At 39.8% G+C, this 16,192-nt stretch overlaps 2 protein-coding genes across 4 annotated transcripts; one reads left to right on the forward strand and one right to left on the reverse strand.

Annotated features, from left to right (window-relative positions):
* Nucleotides 1-240: 240 nt before the first annotated feature.
* pth3r (parathyroid hormone 3 receptor) lies at nt 241-11,028 on the reverse strand. Of its 3 annotated transcripts, none has more exons than XM_040006515.1 (13): nt 10,690-11,028; nt 7,400-7,505; nt 5,851-5,961; nt 5,553-5,677; nt 4,902-4,993; nt 4,645-4,798; nt 2,842-2,995; nt 2,708-2,768; nt 2,556-2,622; nt 2,369-2,463; nt 2,126-2,267; nt 1,975-2,016; nt 241-1,877 (listed from the first exon to the last, which is right to left on the reverse strand). In XM_040006515.1, exons 1-13 carry the CDS (start codon nt 10,753-10,755, stop codon nt 1,407-1,409), a joined length of 1,686 nt encoding a protein of 561 aa, XP_039862449.1. In that variant the 5' UTR covers nt 10,756-11,028; the 3' UTR covers nt 241-1,406. The 3 variants fall into 3 exon arrangements, with proteins under 3 accessions (XP_039862449.1, XP_039862448.1, XP_039862450.1); XM_040006514.1 differs by having other exon boundaries at nt 4,902-4,996; XM_040006516.1 differs by having other exon boundaries at nt 1,730-1,877; nt 1,980-2,016; nt 4,902-4,996.
* Nucleotides 11,029-12,486: 1,458 nt separating this feature from the next.
* On the forward strand, nt 12,487-15,818 carry LOC120718192 (translational activator of cytochrome c oxidase 1). Its single transcript, XM_040006617.1, has 6 exons — nt 12,487-12,575; nt 12,740-13,019; nt 13,114-13,220; nt 13,976-14,109; nt 14,721-14,883; nt 15,205-15,818. The coding sequence occupies exons 2-6, from the start codon at nt 12,743-12,745 to the stop codon at nt 15,412-15,414; spliced, it is 891 nt and encodes a 296-aa protein (XP_039862551.1). The 5' UTR covers nt 12,487-12,575; nt 12,740-12,742; the 3' UTR covers nt 15,415-15,818.
* The last annotated feature ends 374 nt before the right edge of the window (nt 15,819-16,192 follow it).

Below are 16,192 nucleotides of genomic sequence, written 5' to 3' on the forward strand. Positions count from 1 at the left end.
TGCCAAGTGCTTGGTGAAACGGAGGGGTTTCATTGTAGGGTCTTAACCCTACAATGTAAAGCATCTTGAGGCAACATTTGTGATTTGGCATTATGTAAATGAACTAGACCATGCTTCAATTATTTCTTTCTTGAATTCAATTAAATATTTCTTGTTTTTCTCTGTGTTTGGTCATTTTTTTCTTTATGCAGCTATTCCTTAGCTTTCAGTTATGTTTCACTGCCACTGCCAGATAATTAAAATCCATAAGTCACTTCCATTACTGCTGTACAGTTTATTTAAAATACTCCCCAAAACATTTCTTAAAATACAAGTGTTAAATTTACACATCATAAACACAGAACATGATTCTCTTTTAATGGGCATCTAAAATATGTACAGGTATGGTTTTCTGTCTGTTTCTCTGCGAATGCCGGTGGATTGTGGCTTAGAGGTTTGTCACTCCTGCTCCAGGTCTCCAAACGGCTCAGGTGCCTCTGTCTGTGAGTCAAAGATTGAGGGGAGTGTGTGAAATTCTGGACAGTGTTGTGAGGGCGTTCAGGGCAGAGGTTACACGAAAGAAGGAGTTGGAGTTTTGCCTGCATGGGGCGAGAGGTTCACGCATCAGCCTTCAGGGTCCTGTCAGACTGATAAATAGGTCTGCAAACCTGGACAGCAACAAACATGAAAATAAGTCCAGACATGCTGTCTAGGTGCCTTTAAATCTAATCTCATTGTGACATTTGGATTGTAAAAAGCGTTCACACCCTCATTAATGTGTGGCTGATATGTGGAGGTGTACATTTAGGCAGGGAAGGGCTGTAGGAAGTGCAGTTTGAACAAGGAGGTCAGTGTGAAAAATGCAACACAGGAAAGACGAGAAGAGGGAGAAAAAATTCTCCCTATTTATACATCCAGGTTTGTCCTTTGACTTCACTGAATTCTTTAGCTTAGGATTTCTCCGTTCACATCAGCTTGAAAAATCCACAACACATCCACACACAAAAACATCTGTCTTTATGACATGAGAAATTAGATTTAGAGTTCTTAAATTGTGGTCCAGTTACTAATGGTAGCCTATGAAAGGATGCTCGACTGTACCATGACAGCTTATGTCATACTATGATGTTGCAACCCTGAAATCGAGACCAGTATTGCATTATTATCATTATTTTTATCACACAACCATGACACTTACCACTATAAATATAACAATGGCTCTGAGCCATTAAAAACTTCCCAGCCTTAGTCCTCAGATTTGCTTTTCTATAGTAACTAAAGTCTTTCAGCACCCTTTCACCAAATTAAGATGCCTTTGGATTCCCCTATTTCTCAAAATCCTCATCTAAACACACATAACAAAACATAAAGCAGTACTCTTAATGAGAAAACATGTAGCTTGCCATGATATTTCAAAGTAGCAGCAATCACAAGATGGTCTCCAGCTCTTTGGGAGATAAGGAGCTGATTAGATCTTCTTCTCGGTGGCTTTTGCGGTCATCATCTCCTTTGTTGGCTTTGGCTTCTCTGGCAAAACCTCCTGACTCAGCACCTTCTGGTTTCCACACACCCAGCTCCTGCTGGGGCCCTGAGGCCTCGCTGTCAGTCGAAGTGTAAATACGTAGGTTGGTATGATGGTGGGGGGGAGTCGTGGAAACTTGACGTGGCAGTGGGGGTCTGACCCCAGAACCAGAGGCTCCACCTGAGCCAACCACCCCTCCAGCAAAGGACAGAGCTCTGGGATTGGCAGCAGACAGGCACACGCTGTGTGTGGTGGTATGTGACATCATGCCGCCGTAGTAACAGCTGCCTCCGCCGCTGCTGGTGATCCTCGCTTTCTGCTTGAGGTCTAGCACCAGGCTACGTCTTAACCAAGCCTTCTTTACCTCGGCTTGCACCTGGGAACAAGATTTATTTAATTTTAGTTACTTTATTTTGATACCAGATAAAAAAAAAATATAAATATGAGTCGATTCTGTATTGTAGCTTTATTACCTCACCATTGCAGAAACAGTAGATAAACGCCACAAAAAACCCCTGCAAAGATATAAGATTTTATTCAAAAGAATCAGCTTTCATTATCATTGCAGTTGAGCTTACAGCATATAATTGCATGCAGTGCTTGTTTTTATAAATGTGTCCTGACCTGGGAAGAGTTGAAGAACATCTCGTAATGCATCTGCACCTGCCACAGCAGCCCAGTGACCTCAGTGTAGGGAAGAGCCATGAACACCATGTAGTGAACTCCAAACAAAGGCATGAGGACTAATGTGGACTTGAGTAGCTTCCTGCAGAACAAATAGTTTATTTCATTGATGTTTCTTGTCAAACAGATGGGAGCTTAAAGTCCAGAGATTAAAAACATCCACTATTTTCCTTGGAGGGTTACCTGTACTGCTGTCGGGGGTCCAGTTTGCCCGTGTTGGTTTCCCACAGTTTAGAGGCCAGTACACGAATGATGTTAATGAACAAGAGAAAATTCACCTGCAGGGAAAGAAACCGAAATCCAGATTTAAAATAATATACTCAGAATATCAGTCTTTAATGCTCTTCTGATTTAAATCCCCTTTTCTTACAACAATCGCAGCCAGAATAGGGACTTGATAGATCCATTTCAAGTTTCCGGCACTGAGATCCCAGCATCTGGAAAGAGCAATGAATCTATTACAGGGAGCATTTGTTGTAGGAGTGTAACGTAAACATAAGATAAATGGATCACATGACTCACTGAGTGTCTGCCAGTGAAGCTCGTGCGCTGACCCAAATGGACACAAACACAGCTGGAACACCTATGACGAGCACATGGGACTATTAGAAAAACTGGCATTAGTCCAAAGTGTCACCTGCCCCAGTGTCACTTACCCCAGCCAGTGATGGTGAGGGCCCACAGGTAGTTCTTGTCAGACAGGAAGGCCATGAAGATGAGACTATGGAGGTACAACCCCTCCACCAGGATCCAGTAATGATTTGTTGCCAGGAAGTACAGGAAGAGAGTAACAGCTGCTTTACAGCCAGCCTAATGACAAAAACAGAAAATATGAGTAAAACTTGTGATAATACATTCACTGATCACTTTGTTAGGTATATCTGTTCACCTGCTTGTTAATGCGAAAATCTAATCAGACAATCTCACGAGAGAACTCAGTGCACGATGTAGACATGGTCAAGGCGACCTGCTGAAGTTCAAATTGAGCAGCTGAATGTGGCATGGTTGTTGGTCCCAGACAGGCTGGTTTGAGTTTTTCAGAAACTGCTGATCTACTGGGAATTTCCCACACTACCATCTCTGAGTTTCTACTGAGGGTCAGTTCTCTGGGAACTAAAGTATGCAGAAGAGCATCTCTTAAGGCACGTGTTGAACCTTGGGCTACGGCACCAGAAAAGATCACCGCACTTCTGTCAGCTAAGAACATGAAACTGAGGCTGAAACGTTGTGTGGTCTGATTAGTCTCGGTTTCTGCTGCTACAAAAGTAGGGCAGGTGGTGGTAGGGTCAGAATTTGGCACAAATCACCAGATCTCAGTCCATTACAGCAGGTGTGGGTGGTGGATTCCTGTTGTGGATGAAGAAATGAGAAATGTGCTGTAACTGTCATGTAATGAGTGTGTGGCGAACAGGGAGTGGACCCAGATGCAGGACTGATCAGATGGATTTAGACTCAAAATGTCAACTTTATTAAGGTGGAGGAAACAAAAGATAAACAATGACTAGGCAGAGTAGAAACTGATAAAAGTGACTGATTGAGATCACACATAAAGTGAAGGAGAACGTGATGAAGAACAGAGGAAGATGCAGACAAATAATACACACGAGTGTGATTAAGGGGTGTGGAGACGCGTGGGAACAGAATCATAACTAACAAGACAAGGACGTCATAACTCAACATAACACATATGAGACAGAGGACTATCAAAATAAAACGGGAAGTAACACACACACACACACACACTGAGACTCAGACTAAGGCATGTGAACTTGACACTGGGACTTGGGATAAACTCAAAAGGAGACATGACAGGCTGGGGAGACAAATGGAGAGCACACAGAGACAGGATTACAAAGTTATTAAATAGACAAGACAAAAACTGTAGACAACCATGAAGACAAAACACAGAGAGACCAGATGAACACGGTGACATAACCGGAAAGAAAGAGTAAGAGTAAGAAAACAGAGATGAGAGATGAGACTAGGACAGACTGGACAGGAAAGAGGCATTCACATGATAAAAACAAGAAACTGGAAGTATAAATACTAAAAACTCAGAGGCACTAGGAAAACTGAACTCAAAAGCAACTAATGCAGAAAACTAATGAAAATCTCTTCATTCCAAAAGAAAGAATCCCAAGACCAAAACAAACTCAAAACACTCTGTCAGAGACCCAGCATCCTTAGGCAAGATACTAAGCCCACGGTGCTCTCTGATGCATCCATCAGAGTATGAATGTTAGATAAGTGTAGAAAAAAAGTTCTTATATGAGCGAGGTGTTTTGAGTGCTTATGTGCAAATATGGTTTATTTAGCTTTGCAAACAGGCCATGCCATTGTGAACTACCGCTACTGTGCTGACTGCCATACAGCCGATAGTCTTGATCACAATGAAGTATTTAAAAAATGAACAAAACTGAATAACTGGTGATAAGAAATAATGCGACGTTACAATTTACCATATGGGGCTTCTGTCCTGTAAAGTTGGGCTCAGCTTCACTGCCATCAGATATGGAGTAAAGCACAGCATCCTTCACAAAGATGCTGACCGCTCGACAGATGAAGGAGGTGAAGAGGTGAACGTGGATGTAATTGCGTGTGCAGTGGAGACGCCTGAAAGAGAGGAAGGCGTCTTTGGATGCAACAGACTGAAGTCCGGAGATGCTGTTCGGTTACAGGTTTATGGATCAAAGCTCGTAAGCTGTTTTCTTCTTACTTGAAGTAGCAGAGAATGAAGACTGCCACCAGCAGGGATGCGAGAGAAATGGAGTAGCCGATGGTGTACATGAGATGGAGTCGCTCAAACACCTTCTGAAACACAGCAAAGCATCTTTTCATATCTGGAAACAGAAGTGACTGAACAGATTTGAACACATTGGTAATTTTGTATCTTCAGCACAATTAGCACATTGGAGGGAAAAGGTCTTTTGAAGACAGGCCTAGAGTATTTTGTAAGAATATGGCCGGTTTACACATATTCTGTCATGTAAAGATGCAAATGCACACTTACACATTACCACAAGAATCTTTAGTGAACCATCAAAGCTATAAACATAGAGATTTGACACAAAGACTAGCATAGGGGGAGTGTGGCTATCCCTTATAGAGAAAAATTCGAATCTAAAAATACTAGCAAAAACTTGATGTAAAAAGATACGATGTATTGTAACATAAAACCTTGTAAAAGATCATTTGTAACCTGGGCGTAATAAAGTTGCAATACTGAGCTAAAAAAACAAAACAAAACAAAACAAAGAGTATGGCCGTTGTTGTACTGTCTTCTAAAGAAGTTCTGTCTCTTTTCTGCTGTTAGATAAACGTGCACAAACAGATTAATTCAACCCAGCACTGGATCAAATGCACACACCTCCTCGTGGCTTCTGTGATTGAAGGTCAGGTATCTGGTGCATTCGCTGTAGTTTGCCCAAGTGCGGTTGATGCTTGCCACCTGCTCCCAGTTGCCTGACACATCACACTGACGGTAGGCTCGCCCTGTCCATGGGAGGGCAGGACATAATGATTCATTTTTTGAATAAGGAAATCTTTGATTTTATACTTTTCAGTTGCATTTTTCTCAAAACTACTGCTTCCTGGTTATTGAGGTTGAAGGATGCTTTTTATATTGTGTAGATGATCAGATGCTAGTATCTCTGGAGCTCTGCTACCTCTGTGGTTGAAGTCATAGATGTACTCCGGGCACTGAACTGAGACCAGCTGACCTGCTGTGCTCTGTGGCCAGCAGATGATCCCATCCCACTCTGGGGTGCAGTCGCCATCTTCAACAATGGTGTGAAAAAAGTGTTAGCAAGCTGATAGATCTGTGTATAGTTCACACATTGTGCCACCTAACGCTGTACTTTTATTCGTAGACTGCTCTTGAGTAGCTTTGCATGATTCAAAACTTAAAATAATCCTCAGTGATCTAAACTTCAGTTCATATTTTATCTGAAACAGGCCCCTCCTTGACTCACAAGGATAACTTATACATAAGCTGCCCTCATTATCTAAAACCTCTCCATGTTTAATATCAGAGGTGAAAATCGCAGAACAACCCACAACATCAGTGTATTGCAATTTGTATTTTTTTGCAATATACTGCAATATATTATATTCCAATTCATCACCTTTTTTTTAAACTGTTAATTATGTCCTCAAAGTTAGTCACCTCAAGGTGCTTTATATTGTAAGGTAAAGCCAGAGAAAACCCCAACAATCACATGACTTCTACAAGCAAGCACTTGGCGACAGTGGGAAGGAAAGCTCCCTTTTATGTGAAACAATTCAATACAGCTCTGCAGTATTGTCACACAACAGATTACAATACTATGCTGTGTCGATTTTTCACCCCACCCCTATTTAATACCACTGTAAGGGTATATATGTGATACACAGTTAAGGGGAGTATAACTGGTGCATTTGAAATAAACAGAAACAGAAAAAATACATATAAACACAAAAGTATACCCATATGCCTATTAATCTTTTTTACATGACCATAATGTTACATCATTTAGTTACCGAAATACTAAATAGGATTTTAATGCTGCTACCAGACAAAGTTTAGCTAATTTAAACTTCTTTAAATCACATTTGGCTGCTTTTACCTGTAATAATACATCATATCATTATTGTCTTTTTATGGCACTTTTAGCACTCCATATATAGATTTCCTTCAATATTGGAGGTAAAATTGTAAATGAGCTGATGCACAAACATACTTGCTTCCAATGCTTCCTCAAGATTGGTAAATCAATAAAAAATGTAACACTTAAAGCTTGAGTCACATTTCCTGAGAAGATTTGTAATATTTAATAATACCGCATTGAATCAGCTTATCAAGCATCAGCTTCTCCATCAAGCATCAGCTTCTCCATCGCATTTCCAAATTAAAAATGCCTCGCTGTGTAATAAAAGAGATATTGGAAAGCAGGATATTGGACTGGGTGTTGCATCTGATCCTAAATAAACAAGTGATGCAATAAATAGTTGATCTAATTGTGTGTTTGGACGTGCACTCACTGACCGCCTGTTAAAAAAAGGCTCTTATTTGACAGGACCTTCTTTGAAATATTAAAAGTCAGACATACTTCCAGTGTTGACTGCTTTTTATTTCTAACTGGAGGCTCACAAAGTCATAGAAAGTATTCAAAACCGGGGGGAAAGCAGTTCCATAAAGAGGCACTCTGTATAGTGTTTAAAAAGAAATCCCCAAACCTTTAATGAGGGGCATTTGTGCCTTGATGCTCCTTTCACATCTGGCATGAGCACCAATCAGAAGGTAGATCTGCTCATCCCGTGTGATGACATCATCAGAGTCAATCTGTAAAAAATGAACAAAAAAGTATCACATGAATTATGAAGACACGCCCACCAAGTTCTCAGTAATACTACGTATAGATACATTATTGCATATACATCATTTCAATGGTAAACAATAGAAAACAAGATTAATACATAATGATCAGCATAAATCATGTCATTTATTTATACTGAAGGGCCATATAACCCATCTATGCATCGTTTTGAGATGATCCTCATGAAACTTTCTCTGAAGTGATTCATCAACCACAACCTCTCCCAAAGATCTGATGTGCTGCCTCCAGGTGTTGTGAAATAGTTGTGTGAGAGTGCGATATGTGATGATGGCCCGCCAGGCCCTTTATTCACAGCAGCTGGGCTGCCGCTGGCCACACGGGGATCTCATCCTCGGGGGCCATGCTTGTGTGAGCTGGTCAGCACAAGCAGCTTTGTGTTCCCGGGTGCATTTCACGACTGAGCATCAAAACTAGCAGAGCATGAGAACGGTTTGGCAGAGGGGAGCAGCGGAGCAGACGGAAGATTTGCAAAGGAAGAGAAACAAACAAAGCAAACTGCCACCTCTTCAAATTATGGAAAGTCCTTTTTTCTCCTTTAAAATTCAGTTTTTTTAATTGATGCTTTAAGGGCCTTGTAGTGAATCAAATGGCCTGGAAGTCATATAGACGGACAGACTGTATCAATCCCGTAATTACAGCAGCACAGGGGTCAGCAAGAAGTACAAAATAATAAAATAAAACATTGAAAAACAAAATAAATAAGAAAAGAAATCTAGTATAGAAATTAAAAAACAAAAAACAAAAAAACCATATAAGTAATTTCTACTGTCATTCAGTGGACTTTGGCTTGAATAAAAGAGGTGAGTACTGACTCTCACATGCTAAAGAAAACGATTTAGTTGATTTATAAATTACCATGTAGGTAAATGAATACAACGTTACAGTGAAATAAACTGCAGCTGGCTAAATGTTTGTTTCTAGTAACGCTGGACGCTGAGCAGCGATCATTCGCTGTAGAGGTTTGATTAATGTTTACTGTCAAGCAACCCTTTGAGTAAATATAGAAAATCGGAGGTTTATTTATTCAGATAAATAATCATTTAAACATTGTGCTTATGTAACAAGATTAATTACTTAAAGTTACCATTTTGGGCATAAATATTTTTTGAGTGTATAAAGATGCAAAACATATGTCTGCTTTATAATAAAGGTGAGAAATCCTGTTGTCAACATTGCTAATAGATAATAATTGGTAAACAGAAGTAATACTAATGGTAAATAATTAAAATCTTTAACAACGTGTAACTCTGAGGATTTGGTACTTTGACTTGTTTTTTTAATTTTATTTCAGTGATTTTAGGAAATGATAGATCTGCAAAAAAGAAAAATTGATTTATAAAACTTTATTAGATGTTACTTTTGCAATATAATGACTAAGCAGAACAATGTAAAGTGGAGGAAAAATGGTCTATCATATCATGTATGGACCAACTTTGAAACACAGACTATAAAGTTATGAATACCATTGTTGGTAATAGCTGTAGTTGTGCAAATGAATTTCAAAGGTTCAGCTACACAAGTCAATCAACCCTCAGACCTGTAAATGCAACAACATCCGGCTTCTTCTAGAAATATCTTTCCACAATTTCACTGCACTTTCATTTCTTGCCTTTTTGCTCCTGATCGAGCGCACAGGTGAGCCGGTAGCACTGACACGCTGTGAATCGCTCTATTTTCAAGATTATGTTTAATTTTTTGCATTGGAGAACTCAAGACTAGCTGCTTATCTTCATCAGTGCTTGGTTCTGAACCACATAACTGAAATTAAGAAATAGCAACATTAAGAAGCTAAGGCACCAGGTGGCAACACAGACTACAGAGGGCTTTTAAAATGTGTTAATCTTATAAGCAACACATTTTTAAAACTGGGAATAGGAAGAAAGTTGATAAATAAATAATTAAAATGTTTAAAATACATATTATATGTTTAAATATTCATTTACTTTTTATGTCACAGGGAGCCACTGGAGATTGATAAAAGGGCCGCGTGTGGCTCTGGGAGCTGTAGGTTTGAGACCCCTGGTTTAGATTATCCAGGCATCCTGTGTAGTTCAAACCCTTCACTGTTGAGTGGATTGGATCTCACAGAGAAGTTATCTGGGCCTCTTAATACAGAAGGGGAGCTTTTTTGTTTTTCTCCCGACACAAACAGTTTTTTAGCCTTAGCCTCCCACCTCCATGATCCTGTTATCCTGTCCGAGATCAACCCTCAGGATGGACACGGGGGAGATCCAGAGATGAAGAAGGGCACTTACGGTCACTGTTAGCATGCTTCAGTCAGCGAAAGGTTAAAAGGGTCAAAGCTGATTATGGTTTGTGAGGTAAAGCAGACCACAGGTGACTTCTGATAAAGGAGAGGGATGGTTCTTGTGCTGCTGTGATGTAAAGTTTTTTTTCTCAGCCTCGAGAAGAACTATATTAATATATCCACTTTTTATGTGAAAAGAAGCATTTTTCTACTCAATTAAATTTCTTATGAGCTTTTTTATCATTTGTCTCAGTTGTCTCATGGTTTGATGCGAGATTCACTCAAAATAGAGGAATGGAGGTGGGTTAGAATACTTTTTATTTTCCTCAGCAGGACTGCTGGAAAACTTATTCCTTATCACCTCATCAGTTAACTAAGAAGACACTGTCATCTCAGTCTTGCTGCTGAATGTCTGGCATGTTTCCTGAAGCATTAGATAAATCTAATTCAAAGCATCAAAGCGGGTCACAGATACATGAAATTTTCTAACTTTGGCCCAAACTGCAGCAGTGCGGATGTGTCATGTCTGACTCAGGGTCATAATAAAGTGTAAGATATGCTGCTGCTGTGTGAAAAGTTTAAATTTAGGACACAAGACGCAAGTGAGACTAAGAATTTATCTACTGCTCCAATCCGTTTAAGATCATTATTAGCCCTTTTAAGTAAAGTTTGCTTTGAAAAAGCTTACATTAGTAGAAATCATCAAGAAAATTCAATATCTGGGTTTAAATTGCACTTATTTGACCTCATTTATGTTAACAGTAAAGCAGCAGAGAAATAGCAGCAAACCAGGAGTAAAATATTTTCCCCTGACGAACCCCATCAGTGAATAACTGTTCAATAATTAAACAATTTAAATATTATGAATGTAGTCAACTTACCAGTGCTGAGGCTGTTATTACACCGTGGAAAAAGTAAAAAACAATAATTCCTTGTGCAGACAACATGATGTCTCTCCAGCTGAAACAGAACAGCACACCTTTCACTCTCAGATCATTTTATCCTCTTCAGGTTGTGCTGAAGGAACTTTGTCCTAAAGTTAATGTTCTTCTCTCGTGTCCCATCTGTGCTCCTTTATTAGTCAACAGGAACTGTGTTTTGGAGTCTCTTGAGGTCCAGAGTTTTCTGCATGAAGCTCAGCTGACATTACTAATGAGTTTTGAGGGGCTGTCTGTGGTTGGATGATCTCTCTTTGGGGAAGAGAGGAGCACTGAGGAGGAAACCTCCTCCTTCACGGCTCTTAGGACTGTTGGGATGAGATGGGTTGGCCTTGATATGCTGTGGCTTCCATTCACTTAACTCTTTGCTCTCCTCTGCTGTCATTATCTCTCTGTGCTTGACATTTGGCTTGTTTGTCTGCCTTAACCTGGTCTTTTCTATTCCCACTAATAGGACTCTTAGTTTTTACTAGTAACATAATTTAATACTTGGTTTACAGCATGAGTATCCCGCACTGGGAGACTTTAGAAAGCAGTGATACAAACCAGACTCATAGAACTACTTACCACACCAGTTAAAGTAATATATATTACATAATATATATTCTGATATGCATGAATGACAAATGCACAAATTATATGACAAACATTGTTTTGACAGGCATTTTTGAAGAACTTATATTTGTATGCATGGTGATAGTCTGCTGTACTCAGTGGTCCTCAGTCACAATCAGAAAACCCAGAGACACTTTAGATTGCCATGGTTTTACTCTATCATATGTTTTCCTGGTTCCATGCATCTAAAAAGCAATAAAGCAACAGATAAATAAATAAATAAATAAATAAATAGGAAAGTGAAGATGAGTCTGCATTAGATAAACAATACCTCTGACTTATCAATAAAGGTGTCTCTGTCATCTTTTATTTTCTACTTTTTCTACTTTTTTTTTTACTGGTTTGAAGTTGTTCTAGTGAGGTAGTACCATCTTGTTTTGGGGGTGCTACTGGTTTGTGACCTCCTGCTGATGTCAGATGTTCACTTTGTGATGTCAGACTTTATCATATGTGCTGCACTTGAGTTGTTTATGTGATGAGAAGCTCGCCCACATTTTCCAACTGTCTGAACTAGTGAATGATGAAGTTTGTGCAGTTTATTTCTTATTTTTATTTCTTATTTATTCTCATCCCAAACCAGTCGCTGCAGGTGCCTGCTCCTCCCTGAGCCTAGTTCTACCAGAGGTTTCTTCCTGTTGCCAACTTCTTGCTTAAAGTGCGTCATGTTATTCTAGAATCTTAACTCCACAATATAAAGTACTTTGAGACAACATTTGCGATTCGGGATTATATAAATAAAACTGAATGGAAATGAATATTTTCTGTGTTTGTTGTGTGTGTTTTGTAATCCTTTCTTTTTTGTTTTTCTGACTATTGTTGGTTGTTCGGGTTTTCTTTGTATTATTGTAGGATCTTTACCTTAAAACATAAAGCGCCTTGAGACGACTGTTGTTGTCATTTGGCGTTTAATAAATAAAAATCTTTTTTTTAAATTTATTTTACAACTACTAAAGACAAAATTGGTAAGTGGGAATGTAGTTATTAATTCATTAAATGTTCTATTAACATTTCCGTAACTCCTGTGGTCAGTTATTTAAAAATATATGTATAGTAATGCACACTATTACGAATTTACTGTATCACAAATGTCATGATTTAAAATAATTTAACAGCCTTTATTTTGACAGGTCCGATTCCGACGTCATCTCAACCCGGAAGTACCGGTCTGACAACAAGGGCAGAGGCAGCTGCGTGCTCTCCTGACTTGTCAGCTCGTAAGTTGGAAAACTTCAGACAGTTTTTATTATTTACTGTGGTTACAGCAAAGTTTGGAGCTCTCTCCCTCAGACGGAGACTTTCAGCTCACTCATTAAACGTAGTCTTTGCTCCACATGTGCAGCAGGAGCATTCATGTAGTTGTGTGTCTGTGTGTGTGAAGGGCATGGCGGCTCCGGTGCTGCTGCTGTTGAGAGCTCTCCGCCCCCCTGTGTCCGCGGCTTCCAGCAGGTTCCCGTCTCTGGAGCCAGTTCTCCCGCCGTCTTCATGTGTGGTGTCCTCAGGGTGGAGGAGGACTCCTGCCCGGACACTGCAGCTGTGCCCCGCTTTGTGTGCCGGACATAACAAGTGGTCAAAGGTGAAGCACGTCAAGGGACCAAAAGATGAGGCGAGGGGGAGGATGTTTATGAAGTTTGGTATGATGATAAGAATAGCTGTCAAAGGTACGTGAGAAGGGGTTTTGTTTTGTTTAATTGGAGCTTCACTGCTTTACGGTTTCTGATTGGATAAAATTTCACTTCTGGTTGTCATCCTCAGAAGGTGGATCTAACCCGGAGCTGAATCTAAATTTGGCCCACATACTGGAGCAGTGCAGGAGCAAGAACATGCCCAAAGCATCCATAGATGTTGCAGTCAAGAGTGCGGTAGGTTGATAACCTTACTGGCACAGAGATACAGAAAGCATCTGTGGTGTGCCACTTCAAACAGATCCTCCCCAGTGTGAGCACAGAGCATGTTTGCAGGTTACCTGCATCCAATAGTTTTTATGCATTGTTTAGCCGGGTAGCAGTCTTAGGTGAGGGTCATTAAAAATCTATAAATATATCAATAAAATGTGACACAGTTAAGAACAAGTCAATGGAGAACACACAGTCCCCGTTTTATCCACTCTTTTAGATTTAATTTTTAAGATTTTCTTGCTTGTTTTTAATTGTTTGAATTGTCCTGCCCCCTTATTTATCTAAGCTTTTAACCATCCACACTCCATTACAGCACTAAGGTCTTCTAATCATATGATTCTGGATGCTCCTATCACAGGGCTAAAAAATAAAGGGCATCTGGCATTTTCAGCTTTAGGCTCTTCCCTGTGGAACCACCTACCCCAGAACATCATTAGAGACCTTTGAGTTCTTACTCAGAACTCACCTGTTTTCCCTGGTTTTTAGTTTGATTCCAGTAACAGTTGTTTTAAATGTGTTGTACTATTAATTTGCAGTTTGCCCAGCACAGAAATCTTAAAGCCTGCTGTAAATACAAGAGTCAGTGAAAATCTAATGTGGTGGTGTACAAAAATATCAAAAAGTGTAATTGTCCAAATACTTAAGAACATAACTGTATGTGTTATTTTTTGTGATACTGTGCTGCAGTCATCTTCTCGTCTTGTGTCCTGTCTCTGCAGGAAAAGGCCAAGCCAGCATCTCAGCACATGTTTGAGGCTCGGGGACCCGGCGGGTGTCTGCTGCTGGTCGAAGTCCTAACTGACAACAACTCACGCACCCACCAGGAAATCAAACGCCTGCTTAACAAGAATGGGTCAGGCCTGGCTTCCTGTAGTCTCACCTTTCTGTAACTGTGTCAGGTTTACGAGCGTTTTCACACCATCGCCGATGGTTTTAGTGTTAACCTGCTCGACATGTACTTAAGGTTAACAGATGCATCAATTTTCTCTCACACAAAACAAATCCCAGCTGTATGCAAAATCAGTGTTAACAAATCTTAAGAGATTACCTGAGAATACCTTGATAAAATATTCAAAACATGCCAGAGGAGCAGTGTTTTAATTTTTAAAGATTAGAAAAAAAAAACAAAGAACATGGACAGAGAATATCAGATTGTTATAGGAAATTTCAGGTTTCTACACACACTATACAAAAGATTTGTTGTAAAGTAGCCAGTAGATGTCCCTCTAGTTGCAGGAAACAGCAGTGATGAAAGCTTAATAGTATGTTGTAATGTATGTCTTTATTAAAGATTGTATTGCTGGTATAAGTGATGAAAAAACAGCAGGGAGATGTATTTAAGCTTGCTTGTTTACTACTAACATGTTCTTATTGTTTTTATTCTTTTATTGAAGAAGTAAACGTATCTGTTTGTAAGCCTTCGGAATAAAAAAAAAAAAAATTTAATTCTGCTTCCATCCTCAGGGGGATGCTGTCAGACGGAGCCCGGCATAACTTCCAGAGGAGGGGAGTGGTGGTCGTGCCAGGTCAGAACATCACCACGGAGAGAGCACTGGAGCTGGCCATCGAGGCTGGAGCCGAAGACGTCCAAGAGACGGAGGATGAGGAGGAGAAGCCCCTGCTGCAGGTCAGACATCAACCTCCAGGAAAATGATTTCAGTTTTGATATGTGCCTTTAAATAACTGATTGGAATGATTTAATTCTTCGAGATACCGACAAACAGATGTTTTTTTCAGTTTTCCATACAGTACAGTAGAACACACAACCTTCAGATCTGTCCTCAGGTTAAATACAGTTCAGTTTGTGCATTCAATACAAAATGAAAAAAGAAATACTCAAGGTCTCTGAAATGTAGAAATCTAAAAAAAATAAAATAATAATAATTACAATATTATAATAATAGGTACAAATTTTATTTAACAGCTTGATCTACCTCTTTGTCTTTAGTTTCTCTGTGATGTGGCTGACCTGAATAAGGTGAGGGCCTTGTTAAAGGAGCTAGGAATGGAGGTTTTATCCTCTGGGCCGGAGTTTGTTCCCCGCACACACGCACCCCTGGACGAGGATCACCTCGATGCTGCTTCAATTCTAATAGAAGCCCTCAATGACTGTCCAGATGTAGTCAGAGTGTGGGACAACATCCAGGCTCACAGCTGAGGACAGTCTCTGGACACTAGGTGGACACTAACTGTGGAATATTGGAGACAAAGGATTTGCCAGCTGACACCTCATGGGTGCCGATACTGCATGTTATCAGTAAGAACAGAGTCTTGAAATTAAAATTGAGTCTGAAAGTGTGACTGTATTAGCCTTATGGATGTGGTCTGTATGTGGGGGGGGAAGCCATCCTGAAATACACTGTGCTGTGGGAAGTGAACTGCATCTCCATACTGACGAAAGAATTCCTCATGTAGGTTTGTAAAAGTTATTAAAAGAGGTGTTTTAATGAGTCCTTTTTGATCGAACATGACCTCAAAGTTAACCTTTGAACTCATAGAAGGAACAAGTGTTTGCGGATTAGCACGGATCAGTTTAAAATAAAACTTCAGCCCTCATCCAGACATGAGAGACAGCTTTGAGTAATGCTTTTGTCTAAAATCTGTTTTCTATAATAGTCACAGTAGAAACATGCACAATAGACATGCTGAAAAAAGTGAAAAAATGCAAACAACAGGTCATAACATGTTTTTATCCTCTGGGCCTCCAGGTCAGAAGGTCACACTTTAAGTGGCCCACAAAAAAAATCTAATTGATTGGCTTCCTATAGTCCCTGCTTCATCCATAATACCTCGTCATTAAGAGAAATGTGTTTGTAAAGCACCTTTCAAGGCCAAAGTCAGAAAGTGCCTGGCAACAAATGAAAAAAAATTAAATACACTATATCAGATACATGAACAACACAAAGTCTTACATATAATTACTCAAATGCCTGTCT

Source organism: Simochromis diagramma, unplaced genomic scaffold, assembly GCF_900408965.1.
Source record: "Simochromis diagramma unplaced genomic scaffold, fSimDia1.1 OVJJ01000518.1, whole genome shotgun sequence".
NCBI lineage: Eukaryota > Metazoa > Chordata > Actinopteri > Cichliformes > Cichlidae > Simochromis > Simochromis diagramma.

Bases quoted from the DNA above. Each gene is read 5' to 3' on its own strand.
- pth3r (XM_040006514.1), bottom strand. From the start codon at position 10,755: ATGTTGTCTGCACAAGGAATTATTGTTTTTTACTTTTTCCACGGTGTA. The intron at 5,962-7,399 runs GTTTGGGGATTT...CCATTGTTGAAG, and splicing joins ACAAATGCCCCTCATTAAAG to ATGGCGACTGCACCCCAGAG. The intron at 2,996-4,644 runs GTAAATTGTAAC...TTTTGTCATTAG, and splicing joins CAGGACAGAAGCCCCATATG to GCTGGCTGTAAAGCAGCTGT.
- LOC120718192 (XM_040006617.1), top strand. From the start codon at position 12,743: ATGGCGGCTCCGGTGCTGCTGCTGTTGAGAGCTCTCCGCCCCCCTGTG. The intron at 13,221-13,975 runs GTAGGTTGATAA...CTGTCTCTGCAG, and splicing joins ATGTTGCAGTCAAGAGTGCG to GAAAAGGCCAAGCCAGCATC. The intron at 14,110-14,720 runs GTCAGGCCTGGC...TTCCATCCTCAG, and splicing joins CGCCTGCTTAACAAGAATGG to GGGGATGCTGTCAGACGGAG.